General features: G+C 44.8%; 1 protein-coding gene and 1 gene segment (V, D, J or C); one reads left to right on the top strand and one right to left on the bottom strand.

The window, feature by feature from the left end:
* Positions 1–1,711: 1,711 nt before the first annotated feature.
* Positions 1,712–16,901, top strand: part of LOC130259926 (T cell receptor beta constant 2-like) — a 39,493-nt gene continuing 24,303 nt past the window's right edge. Inside the window, 2 exon segments of the C gene segment in view lie at positions 1,712–1,928; positions 2,366–2,663. Of these exon segments, the coding sequence occupies positions 1,886–1,928; positions 2,366–2,663 (341 nt within the window).
* Positions 3,251–6,424, bottom strand: LOC130259930 (trypsin-like). Its single transcript, XM_056504767.1, has 5 exons — positions 6,316–6,424; positions 5,457–5,625; positions 4,602–4,855; positions 3,893–4,029; positions 3,251–3,508 (listed from the first exon to the last, which is right to left on the bottom strand). The coding sequence occupies exons 1-5, from the start codon at positions 6,353–6,355 to the stop codon at positions 3,359–3,361; spliced, it is 750 nt and encodes a 249-aa protein (XP_056360742.1). The 5' UTR covers positions 6,356–6,424; the 3' UTR covers positions 3,251–3,358.

Here is a 16,901-nt window from a genome sequence, read left to right as displayed (position 1 = left end):
TAAAGTCAAGGCCAGGCAGGTGCTGAAGTAGCCAGTACCATGTGGGAGCTGCCCACACACTCCTCTGTTACAACAACTTGGCTGTTGTTGTTCTGTGGCCAAGGAATATGAACAGCACAGAATAAACCTGTGCTTGCTTACATAAAGTGTTATGTGGATCACTTATTCCTATATGTAGAATGGTCTCTGGGGCAGGATCCACCTGCCTTCCACCTCTTGATGCAGATAAAGTATTCTTTCAGTTAACATCAAAAAAAATTATAAGTTATACTGGGAAGCTGAGCCACTGAGATTTCCTCCTACAAATAAGAGGTTCTCGTGTTCTATTCATAAATTACTCAGATCACAGGGTAGAGAGACTCCTCATCAAGTTCACTGATAACACCAAGTTGGGAAGAATTGCTGATAACCAAGAAGGCTGTGCAGCTCTTCAGAGGGACCTCAACAGGTTGGAGAGATGGGCAGAGAGAATCCTTCTGAAATTCAGCAAAGACTAATGCAGGGTTGTGTACCTGTGGGGGACTAAGCCCATGCAGCAGCACAGGCTGGGCCCTGACCCACTGGAAAGCAGCTCTTTAGAGAAGGACCTGGGGGTCCTGGTGGACAAGAAGAACCCCATGAGCCAGCAGTGTGTCCTGGTGGCCAAGAAGGCAGTGCTGTCCTGGGGTGCATTAGGAAGAGCATTGCCAGCATGGTGAGGGAGGTGGTCCTGCCACTCCACTCAGCCCTGTTCAGAGGGACACACTCTGACCTGCAGCAGAGGATTTGGGAGCTGGAGGAATTGCTGCTCTCCTCTGCTGACAGGACACAGGGGACCATTTTCACTGCAAAGCCCAGCACAGCCTGGAGTAGTTGGAACAATTGGTGTCTTGTATGGGCCAGCCCTACACTGCCGTGCATTGGTGGGCACAGAGCAGAGCACGGATGTGCAGAGTCTCTGTCAGACCTCTGGACCCAAACTCGGTGCAAACAAACCACGAGTGTCTCTTCCTGCCTACAGGGATTTCCCTCTGCCTTGGGCAGGAGAACAAGGCTGAGTGCAGAGAAGAGCATAGGATTTTACCCAGCTTTGTCCATTTGTGTCCTGGCGCTGTTTTGCAGAGTGCTGCAATAAATTGGCAGGGAGAGTATCCATTCATCTGTGACATGGATAATGTCAGTCTGCAGCAGCACATCCTGTGGGGAACACCCTTCTCCATAGAAACCGCTCCAAGGTGCAGTCTCTCTAGGGGCAGGCCCAATGCAGGGCCAAAACCAGCCTGTTCTCTCCTTGAGATCCCCCTTTGGAGTTAGAGAAGAACAGTTACAGAACTATTCTCTGTCATGCTCCAAGAGACACCAGGTTGGCAGGTCAGCAGCTTTTCCCATACCTGGACAACATGTCAGGCCTGCCTGGGACAAGCAGAGATTCCACATTGCAGCTTGCAGGGTTGGGAGTCTCTGAGTGTGAGGGTGGCTAGAGAGGACATAAACACAGGGACACAGACACGAGTGTGCATTCCTGAGATCTTTTCCTCTTCCCATCATTTTCTGCCATCTTGTGCATTCCAGTGGACATGCTCAGGCTGCCACACAGCCCCATCCTGCTCCATGACAGCACTGAGCTGTGCCACCTACTGAACTCCTGCCTGCTCATGCTCACCCACTCTCACACACAGCAGGAAGCCAGAGGAGCAGAGTACAAGCACCTCCTGACTGCCTGCAGGTGTCATTCCCCACCGTTCTGGGACAGCCAACTGCCTTGTGACATTTCACACTCCCTCTCCCTCCCCTGCCCAGCCACAGAGAGACACAGCTCTTCCTCTCCACCTCTGCTCTTTACACATCTCTGTGTCTGTGCTGTCCCCAGGGGCAGCAGGTTGCTGGAAGGACAGGCCTTTTCCCTATGGATTTCCAGGGGTTCCTTGTGGCCATCCTGCTCCCTGTGGGTAAGTGGCCTTCCCTTCCTCCTGAGCAGCTGCACTGGAGCTGCTGCTGCCTCCTCAGCTGGGCTCCCAATTGCTGGCAGTGCCCTTCCCCAAGGCTTCCAGAGGGAGGATGGGCAATGAACCAGGGGAGCTTTTCCATTACCTATTGAAGAAAAAAACTCTGCAAAGCTCCAAATTCGGTTTTTCCTCTCCCATTTTAATACTTCACCTGAGAGTACCAAACTTCATTACTTCTCAAAAGACGTTTACTCTTGCTTTTGAAGCTGCTTTTTTTGGGTTTTTTTGATCCAGTGTGTCTTTTTCAGAGAAGCTGGGCACTGTCCCATTGCTTTCTGATATCCTGCTGGCATTCCATCCCGTGGCATACTTTAAGGATGTGTATTTTTTGTCATATATAATGCATTTCACTTCCCACATTTCATCTGCTGTCTTTCCAGGCTGGGCCCTTCAACAATCACCAGATACAATTGTCCGGGAGGGAGACCCTGTGACTCTGGAATGTTCTGGATCAGAGACAGGGATCAGGTCCATGTACTGGTACAAGTTACCTGTGGAGAAGAATGCCAGTATGCAGTTGATTGTATATTCATTGGAAGGTGGCAAAGCAGATTTTGAGAAGGAATTCCAAAGTCGCTTCCAGAGTAATGGGACTAAGGACAACCATTTATCTGTGAGGATAGAGCATGCCCTACTCAGTGACACAGGCACATATTTCTGTGCTGATCAAGATCCACAGTGACTCAAAGGCTGGTGCAGTATAGCACAAACCTTTCCAGGCAAACAGGGATCTGCCTGCAGCACACTTTTAGCCATGAGTTTCACAGAACCTTGTTTCCTTCAATTGCCCTCCAGCTCTTCAAGAATGACGGTATGTGTCTGTCCATCAATCTTTCTGTCTTTAGGATGGTGTCTAACTACTTTTCTATTCTTTTCCATCTCTGATTGACCTTTTGACTCTTGTTTCTTCTTCTTCTCCCCCTCTCGCCTTATTTCTCTGCCATTCACCGACTGCTTCTCACTTTTCTCCTTTCATGTCTTTCTGTCTGTCTCCCTGACTTCTCCTCTATCTCTTTTTACACCTAGCCCTTGACTATTTCCTATTGAAAGTGAGAAATGTAGAGGAACTGACATAAATGAAAGGTTTCTGGAACCAATGAAAATAACTGCCTTAAAGTCTTCTAAAAACGAGTCTGCAAAGTGTTTCAATACTCTGTCAATTGTGCAGCACTAAATATAATAATTATTTTCCCTTGAGTGATGTTCACTGCTGCTGTGCTCCATATCACAGGCTATGGAAGTTCCCAGAGAAACAGTACACAAAGTAGGGGTGCCTGAAAGTCTTTATTAATTTTTTCATAGTTTTTTGCTTGTCCAAATCCAAAAGAACAGGAATGATGATGAGAAAATACAGGTCACACCACATGAGCGTCTCAGTTGGCGGCGATGGTGGACTGGATCCAGGAGACGTAGTTGCAAACCTTGGTGTAAACTCCGGGATAGCCCCTCTGGGCACATCCAATACCCCAGGAAACAATGCCTTGGAGCTGTCCATTGCAGACCACGGGACCGCCGGAATCTCCCTGTGCACACAAAGGGAATGGACATTCAGGAAGTGGCACCAGCCAAAGCAATGAGCCAGAGATCCCGGAGATCACTGACTTGGAGGAAGCCCTGTCAGTGCACAACAGTTCTGCCAAGGCCTTTTTTGATTCACACTCTCCACCTGATGCTACCAGGCCTGACTTGAGCTCCAAGGGCACCACAGCTAAGGATGATTCAGCTCCTGGTTTTGCCGGATGTAGAGCTTGTCAAACATTCAGGATATGTGTGCCTGAAGCCTCTGCTGTCACCCAAAAACTCAGATTTACCAGTGCAGTGAGTAGAGCTGACTCTACATTGTGAAGGCCTCATCATCAGAAAAGGCAGGAGAGAAGTGACTGGGAAAGGAGGGGCAGATTATTTACCTGGCAGGAGTCTTTGCCTCCCTCCAGGAATCCCACACAAATCATGTTCTTGGTAATTTGCCCAGGGTAGGCTTCAGAGCAGTCGGCAGCAGGGAGGATTGGAGCCTTCAGGCACTGCAGCTGGTCTGGGTAGTTAGCTACAAGGAAATAGGGAAAGGTGGTTGATGACATTGCTGAGTCCTTTCAGAGCTGGCAGAAGTTCTTGGCAGAAAGGCAAATGCTGGACACCCTGTTCTAGCAGCCATCCTGCTTCCTCTCAACAGTAAGCACAGCATGGGTTCCTACTGTAAAGATGGAACAAATTCTACCCATGGGCCCACCATTCTATGCTGCAGCCACCTTAACTTTTCTGGCATCTGGAAGTACATCAATTGGCAAGAATGGGGCCACTCTTGTCATATATACACTGGAAGAAACCTGAGCCTCAGGAAAGCCATCCTCTCCTCTTGTCCAGGGTTAGGTGTCATCAGTGGAATAGACACCACTCACCATGCACATCTGTGACCTTTGGTGTGAGAGAATGGAGATCTCTAGTAGGAATTGTAGATCCACAGTCCCGGGCTTCACCCTTATTCTCAGAGAACTCAGAGAACTCTGTTGATATTTGCTGAATTCACTGTGCAGTCCCTACACTGACCCATCTCTCATAAACCTGTCCCACAGCACTTCCTGGTCCCCCAAGGGTCTGCCCATTCCCCAGAGTACTCACAGCCACTGCTGAGAGTGTTGCCCCAGCCGGAGATCAGGCAGGTGGTGCCGGCGGCCGCGCAGCTGGAGGGCAGAGGAATGGTCTGGACAGCATTGTTGAGCTGGGCTGGGGTGGACAGCTTGATGAGCATGATGTCATTGTCCAGGGTGTAGGGGCTGTAGCCAGAGTGGCGGATGACTTTAGCAGAGTTGATAAACTGCTGGGTGGATTCGGTGAGTTCCAGGTTGTGTTTCCCGAGCTGCACTTGGATGCGACTGGAAAACAGAAGGCAGAGCGTGTTCTTTACTGCTGCTGGCAGGTTGAGAGAAACCTCCCTGTCACAGAGTGCACTTGCTGCAACATCACTGCCACAGAAGCCTTCTGGGCCAGGGGATCTTTCTTGTCCTGCAGGGAGCCCTGGGGATCCACAATGAGATCTTAACTCACTCCCAGTAAGGGTGGTGAATTTCTGCAGGCTCGTAAATACATGACAGCAGTTGAATACAGAGCAACACTTCATACAAATGTTCTGGGACAAGGCAAACTGCTCTAGCTTGACCTCATTCCTCTTCCTGTTGTCCAGGGACAATGCTTTAGCAAGATTCATGCAATTGATAAGAAATCGCAGCCCAGAACTCGCTGCTTGATTATGCCATTGTTATTTCAGAGGTGTTGTTCTTTCACAGAAACATTTACAGAAGTGGCAAACCCCTCAGGATGCCTCAGCCCTGCATCCTGAGTGATCCACCCATCCCTTGGCTGTCTCTGGTCAGAATGGAGGCACTTGCATATTTCAATCTCATAGCTGAGAATTCCTGCTAGAAGTGAGCTGGAAGACAGAAGTAGGTTATAGAGGGATGTAATTTTTCCACTCACGATTTGTAGCAGTGAGCAGCCGACAGGACCCACTGGCTGCTGATGAGGGAGCCTCCACAGAAGTGATATCCAGAATTCAGGGACACCTGATAGGGCACAGCGTTCTTTGCACAGGTGTAGCCTCCCACAATCTTGTCATCATCATCTTCAGCAAAGGTGGGGAAGGCAACTGGGAGACAAGAAGTGCCACATGTCAACAGCTGCCTAAGGTAGTGTGGCCTGTCATCAGCCCTGTGAGTGCCTGTCTGAAGCCCCTCATTTGTGGGCTCCCCTGCGATGGACACTCAGGGCAGCAGTGGTGGGCAGAACTAAGGCACCCTCAAAGAAGGGGTCAGACTGACTCTGGTGCCTCACATTTCTGCAACTAAAGCCCTGTTGGCTACTCCCTGAAGGAAAATAAGGACACAGAAATGTCCTTGTTGGATCAGATCACGGGTGTGTCTTTCCCAGGATTCTGTCTACTGAAACACTCAAGAGTGGACTGAGGGAAAAAGTAAAAATGAGTGTGCAGTGATGTTTTCCTGGAGCACCTACCCAGGGTCCAAAATTTTGCAGTTGCTTTAGGACTTCGTGGGCCAGAACTATTCCCTGTGCACTCCTTAGTCCTGGAGAAGGAGACAACCTTTTTCTGAAGCTATGGCCACATCCCTATAGCTGGGTCAGGAACCCCTATGGAGGCATTCATTCCCCAACTTGTGGCACAAGGAATTATGAATAGATGGAAGTTTCAGGGCTCTGCCTCCAACCTTCTGCAAGTTGAAACTGGACTTGGCTTTCCCACAATAGGGAAACCTTGCAGTTTTGCTCAGAAAATCAGCTTCCTATTAAAAGACCAAATAGAAATAAAAAATATACTCACCAGCCACCCCAATGAAGGCGAGAAGCAGCAGACACTTCATGGTCTTGATTCAACCTCAAGCCCAGACTGGATGACTGGATGTGGGAGCTGCTAGAAATATGTTTTTGGGAATGGTCTTATCTCTAGTCCAAGGTTTTCTGCAGACAGAAAGTACACAGTGGAAAATTTGAAGATCCAAATGTGGGCATTAACAGGCCTTGGTAGAATGTACAAATAAGATATTTGTTAATCATAAACCTTTGCTAAGATAGAGAGCTATTTTAATTATTCTGTCAGGCAGCCTTCAATCTAAAAATACATTTTTGCTTTGGAAGATGTGTAGTTTGTTTGTTTGTCTCATTCTTATGGGACAGCACCTGTTGAGAACAACTCTGAAACCTCTTTCAGATACCTCAGGACTGATGGTATCTTTCTTAAAAATGCATATTTTTACCTGAAGTTGCATATTATGGACAGAAAGATACAATGCATTTATTTGAAAAAAAATAATTAAATATCCAGCCAATCCAGTGGTTAACTTTGTTATATTTACTTTAGCAAATCTCTTGTGAATAATGTGTGTTTTTTCATATGCAACACAGTGTTTTCCTAAATCAGTGTTTTCCTGCATTGCAATTTCAGAAGTGAGGATAGCAAAGCTATCCTTTGTCCCTCCATCATTGCTTTGCAAGTTTAATAATTCCAATGTGGGAATGCTCAGCATCTCCCTTTTCCAATTTCTCTCACCTAACCTGCATTGAAATATTTGCCTAAATACTAATCCATGACTAATTCATCTTTGGAGTGTTCTACAGAGACTCATTTTTGCCACACAAGAATTTTAGTATAATGCTGATGTTTATGAGTGTGATGTAGATGAGCAATAATCCTGTGAACACAAATAGTGAGATCTTCTGAAATCTCTCTCTGCAGGAGTGGGGATTTCTGTCACGATGCAAAGTTTACTAAAGCCTAATGCTTTGCTGAATAATCATGTTCATTCCCCAAGCAGCTGCCAGCTTCATCATGTTTGCTCCTGAAGGATACAGGATTCTCTCCAGAGACAGTAAAGGGAATATCTGTAGAAGCTGGGATAGTTTAAGAGACTAAATAGGAACACTCTTCCTACTCCATTTCTTGATGAATTTTTTTGTGGGTCCTAGAGGACTGATATGCACAGTGTCACTGTCCAGACAGAAATTTCTGTTCATGGTGAAGCACAAGTCAAGGCTGGGGACTCCTCCAAGGGGGGGGGGTGAATTCTGTTGGCCTTTAGACTGGTCTTAGTGCACAGCTTTCTTACAAGTATGATTTATCCTGTGAAAGAAAGAAGGATTACAAGCTTCCTGTGGGAAAGGAAAATGTCCATAATAGGACTAAGAGGGTCAAAAATTATCAAAGCTGTCCAATTCCACCATAACTAAGTGGAAAAAGAAAAATTTTCAGCTTACTATAGTGTTTCATTTGATCTGTGGATTTTTAGTTTCTTTTCCCAAAGCATGCCATTGGCATAGAAGCAGAGCAATGTTTTAGAACAATATTTTTCCTGATCTATAGCTCTCATATCCTGTAAGGTAATCCTTAGGCTATGACTGCTTCTATTTCCTTCCTTTCATCAAGTTTTAAATTTGGTTTAACATCCACACAAATTATATGTGAATTAGCAAGTGACCATACCTCCTTTTATCTTGATACTCTTTATTGTTTTTCTTTGTTACTTATTTAATCTACTCTCATCTTTAACTTATATATTATTCTTAACAGCCAGAAGTGCATCATATAGGGCTGGCTAATCCCCAAGAAGAACACGATCTCTGAAGTTCCCTATGCTACTTGCTTAAATCAGGAAGAGGAGACTCCTGACTTCTTCCTAGGCTACTGCTACAACTCACAGCCAAAGATCTGGATCCTAGCTCCTGTCACTGTTGTGTTCCTAAGTCCTTGATGGTAGGTATCTAGTGAACACACCTCACCCAAGCTCCTCTCATTCTCCTACCAGCCTCTCTGACACCTCTTCTAGAGGTTCCCATGAAGCCCAGAACTCCATGTTGTGTGCCCTGCTCATGGGGCAAACTGATGTCAAATGAAGGCATATGGTGTTTCTGATGCATGATTTAGAGGTCATCCAGCAAGCAGTCTCAGAGCAGCCCTTCTGGCCTTTCCATGAGAACTGTGGAGGACGAACAGACCCCATTTGAATTACAGCTGAGATCAGAACACCCTCTGATTACCCTCCTTTCTTTCTTTCTTTAGGTGGAGAAATCCCTGTCTGAAACATAACTAACTCCTGCTCAGTGCTGCTGGACATTCCACAGACCCATTGAAAGGTTTTTTATAGTATCCTTCAAAGAATACACTCAAGGGTGTATGTCCATTGCTGCAAACATGTTTCTCATTTCATACAGCGATGCTGCAGTAGAAAGCTGGTGGCCCCAGGGGCACAGGAGGGGGGAGGTGACTGAAGGGCAGCTGTGTTAGGTATTATTAATGGACAAGCAATGGCAGCTTATTTTTCTGGAACTCCATGTTCCTAGTTCAAGTATTTTGGTCAGGTGTATCATCACAGGACTCAGATAAAGGAAATATATTTGTCCAGGCTGATGCAAGATCCTGGGAAAGAGAAACCTGTTGAGACTATGGGCTGACAGAGGTAAAGCTTCCCATGAGCATAAAACATGAAGTGTCTCAGCTTAGTCCTTTTACATCTCAGTCATGGTTTTGGTCCCTGTATGAGCCATTGACATATGAGTTGGACTTGATGATCCTTGTGGGTCCCTTCTGACTCAGAATATTCTGTTATCTCACAGAGCTTTGTGGTGGAGGAGCAATTGCTCCTCTCTTCCCAAGTGTCTCCTGCCATTGAAGTGTCCCTGGACAGGCACACCTAGGACTGGGAATGTCAACTCCTCAGTTGCTGGGGGATGAGGAGAGTGTTTTGGTGAAGGGCTATGCATCTTCTAGACTTTGCATCTGTAATCCATATTCAGTGACAGGCTGCTGGCTTATGATGTTCCTGTGCAAGAGTCTTCAAAGTGAGGTGCAAGACAATGCACTGAAGTGGGAGGTAGAAGAATTAGAACTTTAGTGTTACGCTAAAGTTACCCAATTATCTAATTTTCAGCTATTAAATGTACATATACTGGATGTATGTGTTTAAAAATACTTTATTGATAGGTATGTACAATGAAGAATTTTTGGAGAATACTGTTTTAGTACTGTCAAAAATATTTCACATGGGGTTTCTTACATTTTGCTATAACATCCCAAGTGCTCAACAATGTCCAATTCTTCAGAGCCTTCATGTCCTCTCTGATTTCTTCACTACCTTGTAGCCATTCTGGGTTGTGTAAATTTTGGGGGTGGGGGGATGAAGAAGGAAACTTATGACTTCTTTCAGAGTACCTGAGCCCAGGAACTGGGAAGGGATCTGGATGACTGTGGCCAGACATTCTGAGGGAATAAAACAGTAAGAAAAGAGCATGATAATGGGAAGAAGGGTAGGAAAATTCTAAGAACAGGGGTCCTGCATCAAGACAGATGTGGATATAAAGCCTCAGCCTTTGAGGTGGGAAACAGACTGTGTCCCAGTAATCTTCAGCAAATGGCTGGACCAGAAAGAAAGGGCCTTGAAAGGACATAGCAGATGGGGGACATCAGATTTGAAAGTATTTATTTAGTCTATCTCATCCAGTGCATGATCTGCAAGAGAGCAGCCTGAAGCACCTTCCCTGAAGGGTCTGTGAATCCCAAGCCTATACAAACTGGGCAATTTTAACATCTTCAAACCTAGAAGCTGACTCTTTGCTAAAAAAATATGGGATGGAGAGTTTGGGAAACAAAAAGGAAGATAAAGAAGGACTGGGTAGTGATGTGAAAAGTCACATGGTCTGAAAAACTTGGGAAGAAATTTAGAGGTGGCAGCCAGCAAGGCTGGCACAGTGAAATAGAATGAGTGAGGAAGAGGAACTTCCACCAAACAATCAGACAAGCTGCTTCCATTAGAAATAGAGTTTGACTGGACTGGTTGTGGGTGAGATCTGTAAAGGAGCAGCATGGGTCTGACTGGGCAAGGGATGACAAACCTGAGGATGAAGGATTTCTCTAGGAATTGTCTGCAAAGACTTGGTCCTGGAGAAACTTTCTGTATTAGTGCAGACTACTGAAAGGAACTGGCCTGAGATGCCTTAAACCCCCTAAAACTAAAGAGCCATCTGATACTCACAGTCACCTGTGACTTGAGTGGACCATCCAAGTGGACTTGGATGCAGTCCTAGTAGAGCCCTTACACACTAAGCCTGCATGTAGGTCTGATAATGGGTTGTCAGTGCTTTCCTTGCACTGCAACAGGCATTTTTCTCCATTATTTGGGACAGGGAAGACCACTTTTGCCTGATGCTCTTTCATGACATTAGTTTCCAAATCCAGCAGAAACACCTGCTAAGCCAGTACTGGGAGCACCCAGTTGATGTTAAACACTCTTCAGCAGGAATGTCCCTTATTCCCTTGGTTCTCTTCCATGTGAGCAGTGTACCTCAGCCCTTTCCTCAGTGTCATAATTCTTCTATGGTCTCTTTTACCCTTAGGGAAGAGATCTCACAGTTTTCCCCCAAGGCCCACTGTTAGGCTGGGCTGACAGAGGGAAGGCTGCCACAGCTCCAGGCCTCCTGGCCCAACTGGCAGTAAGAATGAGAATGCCTCCCCAGTGTTTATACAGATAAATACCAAGCATACATACATGTATACACAGCAGAACACATGGATCAACACAGATGCACCACAGAAACAGCAAACTTTCCCTTTGTCCCTCTCTGGCTGGGGTTCACAGTGGGAAATCAGAGTTCTAGACAAGGTTTCAATAGTGGGAAATATATACATGTGTACAGTGTGTAACCTTTCCACAGGTTTTCATGCTTAGACACTGTGGCTTAGTGGCTGCCCCTGGATCCCAGTCACCATATGTGCCAGCCCTTGGATCTCTGAGCCCCCAAGTGCTGCAGCCCCACTCCAGTCACCATTATGTCCACACACACACAGACCTCCCACATAGCTCCCTTTCCAAAAAATGCTTGGGACTCTCCTGCTCCCTCTGGTTTCCAGCTCTCACTTTTGTCACCATTAGAGACACGCACCTGCAGCCCAGGTCACCTCACTTTACTTGCCAGGTAGTCTGTGATCACACACCCTCCCTCTCCCCAGCTGCCAGCATGGGGGACACATGGCCCCTCTTTCCTGTGGCCCTACTCCAGTGTCTGCTGCTTAAGTTCACCCACTCTGGTCTCTCCAGCTCTGGTGCCTGTGGTCTGACTCCAGTTCCTCGCCCTTAGATGTCCAGACACAAAACACATGCACATAGAATAGATAGTTCCTCCCTCAGGTAAATACTTAGAAATGGAGCTTAGTAAAACAGGGTTAACACTATGATGAGCCAGCACAAAGCACAGCCAGACAAGCATACTCACTAGCTTCCTGTTTATCTGTGAGTCACACATTTTATAACTGTATTTCTCCACTTTTCTGCATCTGTTCTTCCCCAAGTACAGTAGTTCAGGGTCTTACCTGGGAAGATTGACCATACCTGCCATTACCTTGATATTTTTTTGTTTTTCCTTGTTTAATCTCTAATCTTAAAAGAAAATAGACTGAAAGAACTAGACATTTTGAACTGAAGAATGAAAGGGTTGTCAATTTAGCTACTCTTCAAAAGGCAGTAACATATTTAGCAATTCCCAAGAGACACACTAGAGGTCCTGAGTTACATCTTCCAGATGCTTTCTTCCTTTGTAGAGTCTGTAATCTTTTGTTTCCTGAGATAGAAAAGCTAATCTGAATAAAAAATTTCATCCTGGACTGAGTGATAAATTCTAACATAAGTGATTAAGAAGAAGGTGTAGCCCAGCTGCACTGAAATGATTTTGCCTTGTCTCAGAGTTCTTACACAGAACAATCTTAGAATTAATTCCCACAGTCTCCACAATCTGTTTCATTTTCCATCAAGTCTCTGAAACAGTTTCTCCCTCCAGGATTTAAGGTGTGATTACTACTGGGGAAAAAAAGCTTTTAACAGGTTTGGCATGACAGACAATAATCAAACTAAAAATCCTGTACTATCTTAGTGCAAAAGGCATGCATTTTGGGACATTGATCAAAGCAGCAGTGTCCTATGGAACTGTCTGTCTCAGAAGGGTCCATGGAAGTATATAGAAGTGTCCCATCCTACCACTAAGGTGAAAGGTCAAAATGCCATTAAAATCAAATTTAGAACAAGTAAAATCAAAATGAACCTTCCCTAAAAAGACGAAAAGCTTGTGAGGAATAAAAGCTAAAAATATGCATCAAAGAATAACCAGTATTGAAACATAAAAGGATATAGAAGTATATTAAATTTGTTCAAGTTTATTTGGTAACTGATGTATTGATCTTGAAAACAGCATAAAAATTCAAAGAAAAATTAAAAGTTATGGCAGGTAATTAAAAAACCAAAAAGGTTCATATCATCTGCAATCTCTTGGTAAGTCACTGAAACTGTAATAACTCCAGAACAGGGCTCAATCCCATGGCAGCACAGGTAAGGAATAATTTCTCCTGAGAAAACCCAAGAACTGGCCAAACCCCTATTTCTTAGATGCAAAGTGTCCATGACACTGGGGATCATACAAAACTTTTATATGTTATATAAAATGCATTTTCATTCTTGACTAGGAAGAAGCTATAATTTCCCAGGTAATTTCTGTTAAATCTCTTAAAAATAAGGATTTAAAAAGTGAGAGAGTGAACATTCACTACCAAATTTTTGAGATTTCCACTGCTCTGAATCCTGGAGGATGTAGGAACTAAGCCTCAGGCCCCATGAAAGTACAATATTGCCATGCTCATAGACAGAATATGACTTTTATATAAATGTCTAGAAGCCTAGGGAAAACATAAATCTCTCTAGACCATGAGACAAATATGGGAGAGGGGGATAACAACAAAATGTGAAGAAAAAGAGAAAATCTCAGAAGTATCCCACAGTTTTTGGAAGCGGCAAAATAAGGATTACTGAAGGTCATTGGAATTAAATGTGTGTGTTCCATTTAAAGTACTAGGGAGAAAAGAAGCAGTTGCAATAGTAATTTTGAGCCTTACATATTCAGAAAAGAATGGAGAGTGGCACAGGTTCTATATATAGAGCTATATAACATAGAATAGAATATATTCTATGTATAGATTAGGCTAGCTAGGACGTGTCTGGCAGGCTAGAAACAAATAGATTGTTCATGAAGTTTATGTTTAACTAGGGTTCTTGCTTTGAGAAAAAACAGCTGGCAGAGACGTCTTGTTATTTGTAAAAGTGAATTAGAGCTCCCTGGAAGATTAACTGGCAGGGAATATGCTTCTCTGGCTGGAAAAGTGAAGAAATTAAGATATGATTAAACACCATATTCATTCTTTTTGTGATCCTGATCTATCATCTTTTCTTCTGACTAATAAGTTCTGGGTTGTGAGATAGCATGCTCCAGATATTAAGAGCAACTCTTCAGAATGAAACAATACAGGTGTACTTTTGCTGGAAATCCTACTGCAAAGATGGCCCAAGTTATATCCACTGATGTAAATGGGTCAAAAGATCATTTATGAATCCACTGATCCTAGGTTTCTGTCTGACCTCCAACACCCAGACCCTCTCAATCAGGAAATGACAGCTCAGCATTCAGCCAGAAGCAAACTGGTCTGCAAGAGATTCCACATTTGTGTCAGGAGCTCAGAACACTGTCTTGTGGAAAAGCTAAAGCAGAACTCAGAGCCACGTGAATATTTAGCTTTGCTATTACTGGCTCACCAAAGAAAGTATCAAAGCTGGACAGTCCCTTCTCTCTTCTCTGCCCGAGCTTGACAGACAAATCTGGGCAAGGGGAGGGGCATCGGTCTCTCTTAACTCTCACCTCACAGTGAGCAGGAGCACACTCCTGGGACAGCTGGAGGGCCATGCTGGCTCTTGTGCTTGCTCTTTTACCTGGTGAGAGACGCCAGATCCATCTGCAGCAGGGCTTTCATGCAGGCCAGGCAGGGCTAGTGTTAGGTAGAGGACCCCTTTGGCCATCATCTGTGCTCGTACTCCTCACCCTCTCTTGTTATCTCTTATTAAATGCAAGTGTTGGGATTGGAGCCAACATTGCACAGTGGCCAGACAGAATCCATCAGAGAGCTGGAGACTCTTTGACCATCTCCTGCTACCAGGATTATAGTAACCTTGCCTATATGTTCTGGTACCAGCAGCCTCCAAGAAGCGGTTTAAAGTTAATAGCCAGTAGTACTTCATGGAAGGATAACACTTATGAGGATGGTTACAGTGAGGCCAAGTTTGAAATAAGCAGAGAGAGTAAAAATTACTCTCTGATGACAATCAAGAACCTGACACCCAAGGATGAAGCCACGTATTTCTGTGCTGCGAGCAACCACACAGTGTAGCGAGGGCGTTGAACAGTAAGATAAAATCCCTACCTCTCTGAGTGAGAGATGGAGTCTTTGAACAATGTGAGACAGTCAGGAGAGGAGCAGAGGAAGAGGAGAAAGAAGACTAGATAGAAGTTGGGGCAATAGACCCAGGATGTTTTGAAGGTGTGGGAGACAGAGCAGTGCAGCAGCCTCTGTCTTTGAAGGCTAAGACCTTCAGAAATACAGACCCATAATCAGCATAAAGGATTGAGGCACGGCTGGCATGGTTAGGTAAAGCAGATATTTCTGATGATTAGTACTACTGAAGCACAGTCATGTTCCAGGCCAGTGGTTCCCCAGAAATACTCCTACAGCACTGGGAAAAGAGTACAAAGCAGCCAGAGAATTCAAAGTTCTTCCACATGATCATGATCCACATAGAACTGAGGTGCCCAATGAGAAACTGATTGGTGTGTGAGCACAGAGCTCACTGATTATGGACTTTGGAGGATGGAACCAGTAACAGTGAAGGAAAACATACCCAGGTGACCAAGCATAGCTCCCATTGTGGAAGGAACATGTTTGCCATCATTACAAGCAACAGTGTGCACTGCAGCATTTTATTCACCTGCTTCACACACTGCTTAATTGCGGGATGCCTTTCTTCCCTTCACAGGAATGCATACAGTTCTGAGCTGGACCCAGGCATCCCTTTCAGGGCAAAACCTCATAGGCAGAGAAAAGAAACCACAGAGAGCTGCTGTTACTTGTGAGGAATAGCTGAAGGCACAAATTTCCTCCCATTGTGCCTCTGTCTCCATTGCTTTCAGAACTGAACTTTTGATGAACTAATTGCTCTTCTGTGATGGACATGGGAAAGCTGATGGTAGGGTATTATTAGGGTTCCCTCACCTGCCATTGCCTGTCCATGCTCCTGTTCTTATTGCATAACCTAGGATTTACCTTTTCTCCAAAGGAAGGCAAACAGCACACAAAAGGGCAGAAAGAGTTTTTAAGAAAGTGTGGCTATAGACCTGTGTATTTTGGGTTCTGTTTTTAGGCTGTGGCCCAGAAAGTCTGCATCGATACCACTGGGCATGAACTGACTCTCATGTGCTCATGTGGAGAGCATGGTGCTTGGCTATCACAGGGAGCAAACATACTGTGCTGCTCCATGATGTGGCAAAGCTGGATGTGGATATGCTGAAGTGACACACACTGTGTGATGGCAGCAAAAAAAGGAGTGGGAGGTGGTAAGAATAGCTGGTGGGAGCAAGTAGCAGGAATCAGCTGGAAGCATGTCCTGTTAGAAGATCCTCATACTCCACATCACCAACATTGCTGGGAGACTCCTGCAGTGCCAAGATGGATAAATCAGGTTCCTGGCAGCATCTGAGTCTCCTGGTCAACCATGCTAAATAACCATACCTGTGCTCTGAAAGACAGTAAACTGTTCTAGGCCATGGAAATCCAGACGTGTGACACCCTGTAGCCAATATTCTCCCGACTTCAGGGGCTGCCCAGCAGAACACATAACACACCACTGCTTGCTCCAAGGAGCACTCCTCTGCTCCTCAGAACATCTTCAGGTCCATTATCTGCTCCCTGTTCATGTCAGACTGCAGACAACCACCAGGAAAGCACTGGGAAAGTCTTGTCTCTCATGTAGCAGAGACATACTGAGCTCCTTTATTTCTTCAGCCTCTGATCTTTTTGTAGAGATCATCATTGTGAAAGATGTTCATGCTGATGTTATTGATGATATAATTCATGCTGGAATTATTGAATTATTATTGCTGATTCAAAATGCCCTGTGAAAGTTTCTGGAAAACTAGTTTGTTGTGGAATCATGAAGGAATATAAACAGTATGGTGGTCACTTTGGGGTGATTATTTTTTTAATTGTATTTTTAATACTTTGTTTGGATTGTTTTTTAAAAATTCTGTTTTTGTAAGTTACCTGTTCCTGAAAATCATGTTACAGTCCTCATAAAGGTCTGCAAACCACTTTTTCAGCTCTGGTAATACAAGAGAGGAAGAATCCTTTCTATTTCTCAACTCCTGAGCACTTCTGGTTTTGAGTGGCAAAGGCAATTTTTAGACCTTTTGATAACAAACTTATCAGTCACCTTCAACATACAGCAATTTAATGAGATGGCTATAGAGTGCTCACAGCTGTGAAATTTCCATGTG

The sequence above is a fragment of the Oenanthe melanoleuca genome, chromosome 1 (genome assembly GCF_029582105.1).
Source record: "Oenanthe melanoleuca isolate GR-GAL-2019-014 chromosome 1, OMel1.0, whole genome shotgun sequence".
In the NCBI taxonomy this organism is placed as follows: Eukaryota; Metazoa; Chordata; class Aves; order Passeriformes; family Muscicapidae; genus Oenanthe; species Oenanthe melanoleuca.
Note: the sequence above shows the minus strand (reverse complement) of the source record. Positions and strands in the feature narration are given on the sequence as shown.